At 41.4% G+C, this 15,315-nt stretch overlaps 1 protein-coding gene across 1 annotated transcript in view; it reads left to right on the forward strand.

Moving 5' to 3' along the window:
- Positions 1–12,864: 12,864 nt before the first annotated feature.
- The window catches only part of DNAJC3 (DnaJ heat shock protein family (Hsp40) member C3), an 88,200-nt gene continuing 85,749 nt past the window's right edge, over positions 12,865–15,315 (forward strand). Inside the window, exon 1 of the mRNA XM_020965803.2 lies at positions 12,865–13,062. Coding sequence (XP_020821462.1) covers positions 12,981–13,062 — 82 coding nt within the window. The 5' untranslated portion in view covers positions 12,865–12,980. The remainder of the gene's footprint in view (positions 13,063–15,315) is intronic.

Raw genomic sequence — 15,315 nt, forward strand, 5'->3', positions numbered from 1 at the left:
CTTACAGAGGAAGCCCAACGGGCAATTGTTTCCTTGGCCCTTTGGGCCAATGACCTTGTCACTGAACTGCTGACCAATATAACTATATCTAGTTATACTTAAATAATTCATTTTATTTTGCCCTCTTTCGTGTGTGCTTTATTTGGACATAGAAATAACTAATCTCATAAGTATACAATTACCCTTTTCCCTGTACATAGTGTTCCAACTCTTGCTACCATGATTTTGCACAGGCTCTCTCCTATGTTGGAATACTACTGTTCCTACTCCACTCTCTTAAAAAGAATCCTTTGCTTTCTTCAAAGCACAGCTGAAGGGCTACCTTTTTTAGGAAGTCTTTCCTGAGTCACTTTCTTACCATCCACATTACCCACACCCATGCCCCGGGTCATTAGTATTTTCCCAACCCAAAATTTACTTTGTATTTATTATGTATATATTTTTATATATATGTTTATCTGTGTATATATATATAGAAAAACATAAATCCCTTTTGGTTTTTGTATCCCCAGCACCAAGTACCTAGAACATGGTAGGCACTCAATAAATGTATGTTTTTGAATTGTGTTGTGACAGCCACAATTCTAAGAAAACCTGTTTTCTTAAGTTATTCATAGTAAGGCCAAACATTATGTAAGTAGACAGGGATCACATAAACAAGAAATGAATGGTAAAGTTGGAATAGAATTGAATACGTTTCTAATCAGTTTATGTTGATTAATTTACTACTGATGATATTTATGGCTAATTATATTTAATATCATATTATTATTTGAATGGTTCTGGCTCCTCTGTTATCCCTGCTGAAAACTCAGTAAGTTCTGTAATATGAAGGTCAATGGAGAAAAACTGACCTACAAGCCTGGGCTTGATCTATTTTTGTAGGCTGCCTAAAGGCATCCTCACAGAGAAAGAAAGGTCAGTACCTATGTCAGGGTGGTTGGTAACAGTTATTTCCTTCCTGGTCCATCTAGCCTTTCTAACTGTGGTAACAACAAAAAGTGGAAAGTACATGCCACAATCTTAGGAGCCAACAGGTTTATTGCCCTCCTAACTCCTCTTCATCCCCGAATGGCAATAAGCTGGACTTGGTAATAGATCTGCTCCCATCCTAGGGATAAATTATCATCCTGGTGGTGGTAGACACCCAGACCAAGATGGTTCAGTTCCTCTCTTGAGTTGAACTTCCAATCACCACCAAACATGTCTCCCAATTTCTGAAAGACGATTTCCAGCTTCACTCTCTCCCCTCTCATATCATCTCTAATCAGGGTCCTCAGTTCATCTCTCATTTCTGAATTGCAGTATTCATAGTTGTTTAGGTAAAGGTCCACTTTTCCAGGGAATGTCAACCCTGGTCTGATGGGTGGATGGAATATTTCAGTGGGGCCCCTGAGCAATATCTCAAGTTGCCATACTTGAGATGACTGGGCTACCCTACTGCCCACTGAAGGATTCTATTTTAACAACACAGTTCATTCTCCTAGTTGGTTCATTTAATGATCAATTTTGCCTCCAGTATTATTTTCTACCTACATATATTTTGCCTTTACTTATCTGTGTACATGTTGTTTTCCATAGAAGAAAATAAACTTCTTGAGAGCAAGAACTCTTTAGTTTTTGTCTCAGTATCCCAAGCAGCTAGTACAATGCCTATGATATAGAAAGCACATAAAAATTTTTGGTTGAATTGGTTTGAATCTCTAAAACATGCCCTTTTGTACAAACTACAACTTCTGTTCAGTTTTTTCCTCATACTGACCTCATGTAGCTCATAACAGGGCAAGTAAGAGACCGCCATGCAAACATGCAGAGGTGTCACAACAGTTTATACATGGGAAGCTGATACTACTGAACCTCTAACGAACCCTTAAGCATTGGGGATCTGACCTGGGTATCTTTCACAAGCTCTGTAATGATACAGTTTCTGAGAAATTACGACATAGGATGATAAGCTCCTTCCTTATCACGGAATGGTGAAGCATATGGCCTACCTGTTTAAGTAGCTCTCATCACAAAGCCTGGTTATTGTTACTGTATTTTTATGAGAGAGGCTACAAAATCTCTGAAACTGAAAGTTAACTGTCATGTTCAAAGGGGGTCTTATGGGTATGAAGAGAAAACTAAGAGAACCTCCTTCCTGAGGAGATTTGGAAAGTTAATGTCTTTGAAAGTCTTAGGAGACTTTTTGAGAACTTAGTTTAAGTATTATTTTGAGGAGAAGATATCCTGAGGAAAATTTCTGTGAGACTTCAGCTGCCATTTCTTGAGAAGTGAATTATTGGACTGCCAGCCTGAAGAAGAATCAGCAGTTAACAAGCGAGCACTTATGGCCTTGATGAATTCAAGCTGCGATGATCAAACAGATTTTCAGCAACTACAAGAACTGGTGGATGTGATTGCTGAGCCTCTCTAAGTGATATTTGAGGGAGTGTAGAGAATGGGAGACGTATCATGGGGCTGGAAAAGGGAAAATATGCCAATTAAAAAAAGAAGAAAATGGAATGAACAAACTATCGAATGTGAGAGAACTTGACTTTGATTTCTGTTGAAATTCTAAAGTGTATATTTAAAGAGATAGTGAACATTCAGTTTAGGAAGCTGTCTGTGGTCACAAAAATCTAGGGTGACTTCATTGGGAATGTCATGCCAGACTAATCTCATTTTCTTTCCTAGAAGGGTTCATAAACAAGTAGATTGGGAAGATGCTATATATGCTATCTGCCTAGCTTTTAGTAAAGCATTTTAAAACTCTCTTGCTATTCTAATGGAAAAGTCAGAACAATGTGGGCAGGACAATAATGCATTAAACACATGGATTTGGAACTGCTTAAATGGCTGTACCAAAAGAGTAACTATTAATGGCTTAATGTCCACTTGGAAAGACATCTCCAGGAGAGTGTCCAGAAGAAGATTACTAGGATGATGAAGGGTCCTGAGTCCAGTAGTTAGCACAGTGCCTGGTTAAATAAAGGTGTACTTGACTTGCCTCATGAAATTTCGGGATCAGTTAAAGGAGCTGGAAATATTTCTCCAGGCTACAAGAAGACTGTGGTGCATGGGCAGGGAGGACACGATTGTTGTTGTTGTTCAATCATTTCCAACTCTTCCCCATTTCCGGTTTTCTTGGCAAAGATTCTGGAGTGGTTTGCCACTTCCTTCTCCAGCTTATTTTACAGATAAGGAAACTGAGGCAAATAGGGTAAAATGACTGGTTCACGGTCACACAGCTAGTAAGTGCCCGAGGCCAGGTTTGAACTCTGGTTTTCCTCACTAAAGCCCAGTGCTTTATCTACTACATCACCTAGCTGCCCTGAGTGCATGATAGCTAGTTCCAAATATTTGAATGACTTTCTTCTGGAAGAGGATTTTTTTCTATTTTATTGTAGTGGATGATATTAGGAACACTGAGTATAAGCTGCAATGAAACAAATTTAGACTTTACGTAAAGAAAAAATTCTTAACAATAAGAGCTATCCAAAAGTAGAATTAACTGCCTCCTAAGGTGGTAATTTCTTTTTCAGTGGAGGTCTTCAAGCAAACACTGGATGAACACTTATTGGCCCGAGTATGGATATGAGTTGAAAGAGATGGCTGCTCTGGTCCCTTCCAACTCTGAAATTCTGTGATTTTTGTGGTTATCTTTCAAGGAGAATGATCTTTGGACTATAAAAGACAAAACAAAAATGGCTAATAAGGACTAAATAAGGAAAAAACAGTAAGAGAAAACCTATCTAACCTGATGAGTTCAAGTCATTCAGTCCAGAGAAATGACATGGGTACTTGGGAAACTGGCAAATGTAATTGCTGAATTACTGTCAGTGATTTTTGAAAGTTCAGAGAGAACAAGAAAGGTGCTAAAGGATTGGAGAAGGGCAGATATTGTCTTGAGCTTCAAAGAGTAGGGGACTGTAAACCATAGGACAGTGAGCTTTAATTTGATTCCAAGCAACATTTTGGAATGTATTATTTAAGAGATGATTAGGAAACATCCCCCCCCAAAAAACAAACAAAACCCCCCAAAAACCAGAGGTCACAGAGAGACAGCATCAAGAACAAGTCAAATCAGACTGTTTTTCTTTTTTTTGACAGGATTACTAAATTAGTGAAATGTTATAGTTTACTACGTTGTTGTAAAGCACCTGACAGTCCTTCATGCTATTCTTGTGGAAAATGTGGAGAGAAGTGGCCTAGGTAAATTCAGAACTAGTTGAATGTTGGACCCAAAGAGTTTTTATTAATAGTTAGTTGTCAGCTTGGAAGAAAGACTTCAGCGAACTATGCTGTGATTGGTCCTGTGCTATTTAACTTTTTAAAAAATCTAATCTATGACTTGGATAAAGTTTTTTAGGGGTTGGTAATTCCAAATTCAAGACCTCCCATCTTTATCCGGTTGGGCAGCTAGGTGGTGCAGTGGATAGAGTGCTGGACTTGGAATCAGGAAGACTCATCATCTTCTGGAATTCAATTCCAGCTTCAGACACTTCCTAGCTGTATGTCCCTGGAAAAGTCACTTAATCTTGTTTGCCTCAGTTTGCTCATCTATAAAATGAGGTGAAGAAGGAAATGGCAAACCATTCCAGTATCTTTGCCCAGAAAACCCAAAAAAAAAGGGTTATGAAAAGTCAGACACAACTGATAATGACTGAACAGCAACAATAATAATAATAATAATAATAGCTGACATTATTTTATTTACCTTACTATTTCCCAGGCACTATTAAGTGCTTTACAATGACTATCTTATTTGAACATCACAACAACCCTGAGAGGTAGATCCTAATTATTATTTCCATTTCACAGATGAGGAAAATGAGGCAAACATAGGTAACTTGCTCAGGTTCACAGAGCTAGGCAATTTTTTGCTGTGCAGAATTTAGAAGAGCACACGTAGCTTTCAGAGTCCTCAAAGGCAAATATTTGGCATTATAACTGAGTGAATTCAGGGGCAGATGACTCTATGTTCTATGAGGGCTAGTTTAATTCTAAGACAGATATGGAGAAGGGGAAGAGTCATAGCTATTCTGTCTCACATAAAAATGATAAATTCTCAGTTACAGAGTCTCTAACAGGATACAGTCTCAGAGCTGGGGAGGTCCTCATTTTCCTCAAACTTCCTCATTTTCCAGATAATATAACTTAGGTCCCAGCGTGGTTAAGTGATTTGTCAAAAGTCACACAGCTTATAAGTGGCAGAGCTGGGATTTGAAGCCAAATTCTTTGACTCTTGACTTTGACTCCAAATTCAGCACACTTTCTGTTTCATCACACTGCCTTGCCATATTCTGGTTTGCATCATATTTATTTAAATACTTGTCATTACTTCTACAAGATCCAAGGATTGTAGATTTAGAGCTGGAAGGGACCTTGGAGGTCATATATTTTAAAAATGAAAAAACCTGAAGCCTCATGTGATTACAGATTGTGTTCTTTCCTATACGAGACACATATAATGTATATCTATTTAGAACTCAAAGTTTTATAAAGTGTTTTCCTTACAAGAAACCTGTAAGATAAGTGAAGAAAGTATTATTTTCCCCATTTTACATATTAACTTAATTTGAAATGCATTTAAAAAAATTAACAGATATAGGCTCTGACAATTTAAGTGAATTGTTCATGGGCATAGAGTTAGTGATTGAGGCAGGATTTGAACCCAGGTCTCTAAAATCCAAATTTAGTACTCTTTCCACCAATTGACTGGCAATTGATTGAATATATGGGGTGAAGGAGCCAAAGATAACACCAACTTATGAATATGGAAGACTGAAAGGAAGAGGGAAGTTTGGAAGAGGACTATGTCTGGGTAGAAAAGATCATGAGGTTTTGAGATATTTTGAGGTTTTTGACATTTCGAGTTTGAGATAGGTATGGGTCACCCAGTTTGAAATGTGCAATAAGTAGCTGGAGATAAAGCTTCTCTTGAAGTTCAGGAGAGAGAATAGAGCTGAATATAGAGATAGGGGAATCACCAGTTTAGTCAAATACTAATTAAACCAATTGGAACTGATTGAAATCAACAAGTAAGAAAGTTTAGAAAAGGAAGAATTTTAGTCTGTAAAAACCTACCAATCCTTCCTCTGGTCTCTTTGAAATTTGCCTTCCCAAAATCTAGGATACAATTCTTCTCTATCACAAACTTCAGGAAGGAACAGCCACTTCCCCTTAAAGTTCTTGTTGTTTCCACCCCAGCAACAAATTCCTTTCTGCTACTGAGAATCAGACCCAAAATGAGATTACACCTTGTTGGTTCCTTCACCTTTTGAAAGATGACATTATCATTAATGCAAGTCAAGAAAACTTTTCTTTTGACAGTAAGAACTGAAGCAGATGGCAGGATAATTGAAGCTCCCTATCATTATTATCTGTTGACTATTGACTATTGACACTATTCACTATTCCAGTTCGGTGCCCTTTCTCACTACACTCAAAGCCACCACCCTGATTCAGGCCTCTATCACATCCTGCCAAGATTATTGAAATGACCTCCTAATTGTTCTCCCTGCCTCAAGTCTCTCCCCATTTCACTCTATCCTCCACACAGCTTCCAAAGTGACCTTCCTTAAGCAAAAGTCTGAGCATTCCACTCCCTTATTCAGTAATCCATAATGTCTCTCTATTGCCTCTAGGATGAAATATAAAATTGCTCAGCTTTTAAAGCCCAGCACAATTGCCAAATCTTGTCATTTTCTACTTTCATAATCTCTCTCACACTCAACTCCTCATTCATCCTGTGAAGTAGGTGCTATAAGTCCAGGCCCTTATCACCTCTCATGTGGACTACTGTAAAGGCCTGCTAATTTGGTCTCTCTGCCTAAAATTTCTTCCTTACTCCAATCTATTCTCCACACAGCTTCCAAAGTGACCTTTCTTTGCTAAAAGTCTGACCACTTCACTCCCCTATTCAGTAAACTACAGTAATTCCCTATTGATGTTAGGATAAGAGAAATTCCTGTCTGGCTTTTAAAGCCCTTTACAACCTGTTGCCAACTTACATTATTGCCTTTTTCATTCTCTATGGTATAGAGAAAATGGCCTTCTCCCTATTTCTCACGAGATGCCATCTCCCCCCTCCATAGGCCTTTGCATTTTCTGTCCCTGAGGCCTGACATGCACTTCCTCCTTCTCCTCTCTGCTTCTTCACAGAATCCCTTGCTTTTTTCAAGACTTAGATCAAGTGCCTCCTTCTAAATAAAACTTTTCTTGATTCCTCCATCTGCTAGTATCTTCCCTCTCAAAGCTAGCTTTATTCTGTATATCCTTCATTACGTATCTTCCCTTGTACTAGCTTGTACTCTGTATCTTCTTCAATCTGTATATATTGTTGCTTCCAATAGAATGTGAATTCCTTGAGACAGGGAATGTTTCATTTTTGCTTTTGCATCCCCAACACCTAGCCAAATTCCTAGAACACTGTAGGAGATTAATGAATGCTTGTTGATTTACTATAGCCAGGATAGGAAGCTCTCAAGAACGAAATTATGAAGACACAAAGATAAACAGTTCTTAGGAAGAGAAAAAAGAGGACTTGTCTATGGACCCCCGTGGGGGTGCACAGGGAACTCACCAAGCAACTCAGGTTCTAAACACAAAATATACAAAAGAAGGAACGGAGTACAGGTGACGGTGATGGGGTACGGGCCCAAGCTGAGACCTTTGTCCCAATTTGGGCCTCATTTGTCTACAGGCCTTAGAAAAGCCCTTGGACTGTCCTTGAATTCTCCCACTTGATCAAGGAGGTCTCTGGCGATCCCCTGAGGCCATAATTCCATGAGTTGGCCTTTCCTGGTGGCTAAACCCAATCTTCCAATTCTGTTAACCTTGTTCTTGCCTAGCCCTCCACTGTCTTACCTCCCTATGGCCCCAGGCCACTTCTCACCCTCAATCCTATCTAGGCTCCATTCTCTTTTGGCCTCAGGTCCAGGTCCCTGGAGTTCTATTACCTCTTAGACTACTTGGCCACTCCTAGATCCCTCCCATAGTCTTTCTGTATATAAGGTCCATCTTGTCTCCATTAAGATGCTCAGATTCTTAAATACCTTACAGATGTTCAGATTCCTTAAGAGTCTGGCTAATAAGGCAGATCTTTAATAAACCTTGTCTTTGGCTAAAAGAAGGCTTGGGTAGAATTCTTTCAGACAGGACCCACGTGTCATGATCTCAGGGTCCCAGCACCCCTAAACCTCTAGACCTCATCAACAGGATTAATGTGAACATGTCATTGTCTGGTAAAAATAGTGTCAGTAGTCCTAAAGCTTTGAATGAATTGGGGCTGGAAAGGATAACAAAGGGTTGTGGAGTTTTTTGGTTTGTTTTAGCTAGTTGGGGAAATGAGAACCCACATATAGGACTGCTGCTTAGGGACAACAGAAAAGATGGCAGAGTTGCTCCCTTATTTTGCTTCTGTTTTCTTGGCCACTGGAAATGACCCTTGTAGTAGACACAAACGGCCAGTGGGGAATTAGCCAAGAGAGCCACTTAGCTGCTACCCTTGATTCATTCATTACCTGGCCCAAATGAATGCTATCTTTGGCTACCGGAAGTACTGGCAGATGTGACCACTAGGCCACTGTTGCTGATATTTGAAAGATAATTAAGAACGGGAAAGTCACAAGTTTGGAAAAGTTCAAGTGCTATCCCAATTTTTAAAAAAGGGTTAGAGCACAGAGCCTGAGAAGTATAGGTGAACAAACTTGATCTCAATTTCTTTAATTTTAGAGTATTATTAAAGAGATAGTCCATGTCTAAAGAAATTGGTGATTATAATGAATGAGCATGCCTCCATAAAAACCATCTAAATGGTAGAATAACTTTATTCCTCTTTTTGGCAGGGTTACTAAACTGGCAGATGAGGGGAATGCTACAAATAGGCTGTAGTTTACCTAAATTTGAGAAAATGCATTTGATAAAAGTATTTCCTTTCTTCTGGAAACAATGGAGGGACATGTGCTGGATGAATGCACAACGGATATGAAACTGCTTGCAAAGGTGGACTCTGAGGAGCACTTATTGATTCAGTGAGGCAGGTTTGTAATGGAGTATCCCAGCAATTGAGGTTTAACCTTCCACTGTTCAACATTTTTATCAATCATTTGGAAAAAAGTAAAGGTGGCACATTTTATCAAATCTGCAGATAACAGCCAGGTGGGAAAACCAACATAGTGGATGCCAGAAACAGGATCCAAATTGGTCTTGATTTAACCTTGGTTAGAAAATAGTAAGATTACCATAAAGCGCTAAAATGTAGTCTTCCACTTAGGTTCTAAAAATCAACTTTATAATTCAAGATAGCTGAGGTAGGATTAGATAGCAGTTTGTCTAGGAAAATTTTGGTGGTTTTAACTGACTGTAAATAAGCTCAGGATGTTGGCCTTATGTGTTGTGATGACCAAAAAGTTAATTTGATTTTGGGCTGCAGTACTATAATAGCTTCTACAAGGTGATAGCCCTTTCTGCCATGGCCAGACCACATTAGAAATACTGTGGTCAGTTTGGAGTGCCACAGTTTAGGAAGTACTTAGGAAAGCTGGAGAGGGTCCAGAAGAGGAAAACCATGATGCTGAAGGGCCTTAAGTCTCTGCCCTATGAGGTGGTGGTTGTTGTTTGTCCTTCATTCTGGAAGAGGACCATAACATCAGGAAGGTGATGCCATTATTTACAAGTGAATTGGATTTAAGTGAGGGAAGCACATGCAAAGTCATTAGTTTCACTTTCTCCTCCAGAGCCATCTAGGTCCAGTGGCAAAATATAGATCAGGACTGGAGGTGGCCTAGATACTGGGGAGACCTTGGCCTTTTACCTAGTCAAAAAAATCAATCTGGGAGGGGAAGACCCTCAGGGTTTCTGGCCAAAAGTGAAACAATCACAATTTACCCTCACTCTAAGCCATCATGGCCCAAACAAGGACCAAGTGAGGCTTGGGCTGGAACCTACTGTTGGCCACTCAATGACAGTCAGAGTGATAAGGCATAGTCCTTAAGAAATCTAGCCTGTAAACTTCAAAATATCCAGGTTTCAGCAATCAAAATTTACATTCCTTTGGGCATAGCACCCCCAGGTAAGGATATGATACCCTATGTGGACAGAGGAAGGTGGGGGAGGGGGAAAGACTTGTTGAAGTAACAGGAGTTGTTGAGTTTGGAGAAGAAACTTTTATCTTCCAGTATTTGACGGGCTCATGTGGAAAAGTAATTTGATTTGCTTTACTTAGCCCTAGAAGGTGGAACTAGGAAAAATGGGCAGAAGTCACAAAGAGGCAAATTTAAACAATGTCAGGTAAAACGCTTCCTAAATCTTAAAGTTCTCCAAAAGTGGAATGGACAGCCACAGTAAGTAGTGTGTTCCCCTATACTGAAAGTCTTCAAGCAGTGCTGTCAGATATGTTATAGCAGACATTATTTTCTGGGTATGGGTTGGATAAATGTGGATGAGTGGGCTGCAGGGCGGGCTGCCCCTTCCTTTCACTGTTTCTGGCTGCAAAGAAAGGCCCTTCAACTCTTATGTGATAATATATGAAATGCCATTCTGGGCCATTGTTCATGTAGGAATTGCCTCTAAATATTAGTAGTTTGTTTTAATAGTTTATTATTAATACATTATTCATGACTTTGAATATCTATTAATACTGTAACACTTACTTGGATAGAAGTCTTACATAGTTATTACCTAGGGCTATAAAGTAGTACTCAAAGTTGGGAAATAAACAAGGGCTATAGTTACCTAGGGCACAACAGATGTGATATGAGGTGAGCATGCAGCGAAAGACACTTTGAAACATTACTTTTTGTAAGTATTTTAAATGCCAGAAAATTGTTTTCCATGGCACCTAGGTATTTGTTTTGTGATAAGTTAAGTCACATGTGTTGCAATGAAGTTGAAGTCAAAGCCTTGGATGGATAGTAATATGCATGGAATAGAATTTTCAAATGCAGAGATGCACCATTCTTAAACCACCTAGAATCCACCAATAATGGTTTATCCTGGTTTCCTTTTATTTGTCCCAATATTTTTTACATGTTTAGTTTCAATGGACAAATAGAAGTATTCAAATACATAAATGAGAACAAATGAAAAATAAGAATACACAAACTTCCATTATTTACTGTAAACCTAAAATATAGGACATTAGTGACTTTAACTCCAAAGCTTCCAAATTGTCTGGCTTACTAAAACTTTAGCAAGTTCTTAGTTCCAGTATTCGGTAAACAAATTTCACTTTATCCAGAACTCCATAACCTTTTATTTCCAATAGAAGAGCCCTTACTTAAGACTCCAATAAGATCAAAACCTAAATTGATCATTTTAGGTGTCCTTCCTTAGACTTCTTTCAACTTCCTTATATCTTAACGACAAAAATAAGCATTACAGAAGCATGATAAACCTTTTCTGTTTCTTCATGACACAGCCCACTATTTTCTTGATCTTTTGGCCATCCCATCCCATTGGGTTGATGTCTTCATTATCTTACACCTGCTCACCCTGAAGTTCATCTGCCACTTCTCTGTCCACTTACACAGCTTGTGGAATGTGATTAACTCAAATGGGTTCAGATACCCTAAAACAGAAGGTTCTCTAGCATTTTGATGTTTTTAACTTTTTACCACCACTAAACTAATGACTCAGGGACGTCAACTCCAAGCTTGGAACCATGGATTTCTCTAACTTCTTTTTTTTTTTAGATCGGAGCAGCTAGATGGTGCAGCAAGGGGGATAGAGAGGATAGAGCACCAGGCCTGGAGTCAGGAAGATCAGAGTTCAGATGTTTGCTAACTATGTGATGACAGGCATGTTTGTCTGAGTTTCCTGTTGTTGTGAGGATGAGATATTTGTATAGCAGTTTCACTTCCTGGTGAAACTCCCCTTTACTTTTTTTCTTCAATTGCCCTGGTTACTAAAGATGCAAGGACTTTTTTTCTTTTAAGGGGGGGGATAGTCTGATTCTACAAAAGCTTTACCGGTAAATACAGGCTGGACAAACACTCCAGTCAACCCGCAGACTTTCTCCTCAAGGGCATCCAGCTGAACCAGCCTCTTTTCCTGAATGCTTCTGTCTGCCCAGGCCAGATCCCCCTCGGGGGCTGCTTGCGTTTACTGTCGGACCTTCCTGACTTGCATCAGCTCGGGTTCACACTCCTTCTCCCGCTAAGTCCCACCAAATCCTGTAACTTTACAGGAGCATCTTCCCCTCTCCCCCCCACCTTCCGGTTACTCGGTTCCGTAGTTGTGTCTCCGTACAGCCCCGCCCGGCAGGACCCGGTGAAAACGAAAGCACCGCAGCTCCTCCCGCGCCCCCCGCCCCACCGAGCACACGTGTTCATTCTGGGCTTAGCTTTCAGCCCTTCATTGCCTCAATTTCCTTAGCAGTGACGCGCGGGGTGGAGGCGGGACTGGAAGATCTCGAAGGCCCCTTCCAGGTACAAGTCTGTGGCCCCGGAGCTAGCCCCCGCGGTTCCTCAGCTCGGCCGTCGGAGTCACTTCTGCCTGACCATCACCGGAAAAGCGAGACTAGAGGGTGGCCACTTCCCGTGAGCAGAAGCTTCACACACCGCCCCAGGCGCATGCGCCTCCTGACGCTGTCTTCGTCCAAATTCAACCCTCCAGGGTTCCCGGCGGGCTCTTTCCCCCAGCCCACAGCTCCCCCCTTCTTTCCACCTCCCGGCCGAGCCAGCCTAAGGGTTCTCTGACAGCTCGCGGCAGGCGGACGCCTTTGCGTCTAGTGCTTCCACGTTATCCTATCAGGGAGGGGGCGGGGCTAGGGCCTCGGCAGCTTATCAGCGCCGACCACGACCCAGGCGAGCCCGCTTAGAGGGCGCTCTGGAAGTACGCGATTGGACGGCTGCGGGAGAGCCCGGGGCGTAGCGGCGTCCGCGGCCCCGCCCCCTACTCCCGTCAGCAGCCGTGGCCGGAGCGGCTACAGCGGCCGCGGGAGCTGGTCAGTTCCCGCATTCTCCTCCTCCTCCCCCCCCCAAGCGCCCTCGGCCATGGTGTCCCTCGGCTCCGTGACTAACCGGCTGGGCTCGGTGTTCCCCTTCCTGCTTGTCCTGGTGGATCTGCAGTACGAAGGTGAGGGAGACCCTCCCGGCCTGGGGCGGCGGCGCCGGAGACCAGGGCCTGGCCCTCGGACGGCTTTCCCACCCTCCCTTTCCCTTCCCCCCGGGCTCGGGAGGTGCGGGCCGATGGAGCGGGGCCGGCTGCGACGGGAGTATTTGCAGCTGTCGTTGGGGTGTGTGGGGTGGGCCGGTCCCGGGATGAGATATGGCTAAGCTGTCGTTGCTGGGCTCCTGGTTTACGGTCCCCCGTCCTACCCCCAAGTCTCCCGGCTCCCTGGCCACCTCCTACGGATCCTGGGGCAGGGGCTCCAGGTGTGGCCTGAGACGGTGGGTGGCGACTTGCTAAGATCACTCTTGTCTCTCTTGCTACCTTACCTCTAGTAGCGAAGTAACCTTAACTGCCCCCTCCCCATAACGGAGTGGGGCACTCCCAGTAGCCCCCTCCCTATGACCCAGGGGGACGCTTAGTGACCCCCTCCCCAGGGCGGAGGGGATAGTGAGAGGAGTAGGTGAGGAAGCCTTGAGCCCGGTGGGTTGACCCTCCTTTAATGAGGTTTCACGTGGGGCGGTGGGGGCGGAGTGAAGGGGTATGTACTTGCCAAGGTATCAGTGTTGACTGAAGGAAGTGGAGCTTTCTATCTTAAGTTTAAAAGCAGTTGCCTTGTGGGGGTGGGTGGGTGGCAAGGGAGCTAAGGGGCTTCTTCTATGAGATGGAAGCTTTAGGAAGGCTGGGGACCTTAGTTTTTGGTTCTCGTGGATGTTTTTTTTTCCCCCCTACGTTTGGGTTAAGGGATTAACCAGATTTCTTTTGGATGAACATGAGGTGGTTAGGAAGCAGGGACTTTTTTTAAATAGTTGTTTTTATAGTCATCAAATAGGGGATGACCACGTAAGATACCGTTTATGACCAAGCTACTAGGAAAGGAGGCCTTAAAAAAGGTACAAAAGTATTTTATAAACTAGAACTACTAAAACTTTGTATATGTCAGTGTGAATGTTTGACCTTTTTGCTATTTGAGTACCATAACATTGAATAGCAAAGATATTGGAGCTTATAGAATGTGGGCTTCCTGGTGAAAGCTTAAAATTATAAAGGGAAAAGTAACAACTTTTAGAAAAAACTCACTCAGCACTTCATTTTTATAAGGGGGTCCAAAAGACTTTCAAAAACTGACTTCAAAGATTTCCTTGAACAGAAAAATAGGGTCTTTACAAAAAATAGTAGGGGCACAGTATTAATAAAAAAATGCACCTTAATTAGAGCTTTAAGGTTTTTTAGAAGAATCTTGAACAAACTGCATTTTAGAGAAAATGAAAAGTCTGTGTGGTAAATAAATCAAGTGCTTGACTAGTTTCCTACCGAAAATTTTATCAATCAGCAAGGTGAATTGTAAAGCCAAGTGGAAACTTTACTGTATAAATATCAATTGTTGACATTATTTTGTGGCATCGTAAATGGTAGTTTTCAGTGTAATGGTCCACCTCCAACTAGCAGTGTAACTAACTAAACATTTTGATTGAGAGTGATATATCCTTAAGAGGAAGTCCAAGAGGACTATCTCTTGAGGAATAAACTTTCTTTTTCTCAGTTCGTACTTGCAGGGAAAATCTTGTGAAAACAATGATATGCTAGGATTTGGGGAACTACCATTAATGTAAAGCTGGTTAACTGTATTTGAATTTTTTAGAGGCTTTTGAAAACTCTGGTGGTGGCTTTCAAATTATATGCCATCCTTTTAAAGTCATTGCAAAGTTTAAACTGGAAGGAGCAGGATTGTTATCAACAAATATCATTTTAGACTATCTAGGAAGCCGAGTTAGTTGGTTGCCTTCCTAGAGAGATTTATGCATTGGAAAGACCAGGAATATATATTGAGGAACGTTGGTTTTTTTTTTTATCAAGAGTACTTTATTTCGTTTTCTTTAAAAAGTAATTCTGAAAATTCATTATTTATTTACATTTAACTTCTTTTCCTTTTAAATTTTGAGTTCCAAATTCTCCCCTTCCCTCCCATTCTCTCACCTACCCATTGAGAAGGTAAGTAATATATCAATTATAGCCTAAATCTAAATTGTTCTTTTTTTTTTTGCTAGGCAGTGGGGTTAAGTGACTTGCCCAGGGTCACACAGCTAGTAAGTGTTATGTGTCTGAGGCTGGATTTGAACTCAGGTCTTCCTGAATCCAGGGTCAGTGCTCTATCCACTGTGCCACCTAGCTGCCCTCTAAATCTAAATTGTTCTAAAGAATGATTGGACCAGTTTAGTA

This window comes from Phascolarctos cinereus, unplaced genomic scaffold, assembly GCF_003287225.1.
Source record: "Phascolarctos cinereus isolate Bilbo 61053 unplaced genomic scaffold, phaCin_HiC Scaffold_7;HRSCAF=346, whole genome shotgun sequence".
Classification (NCBI taxonomy): Eukaryota; Metazoa; Chordata; class Mammalia; order Diprotodontia; family Phascolarctidae; genus Phascolarctos; species Phascolarctos cinereus.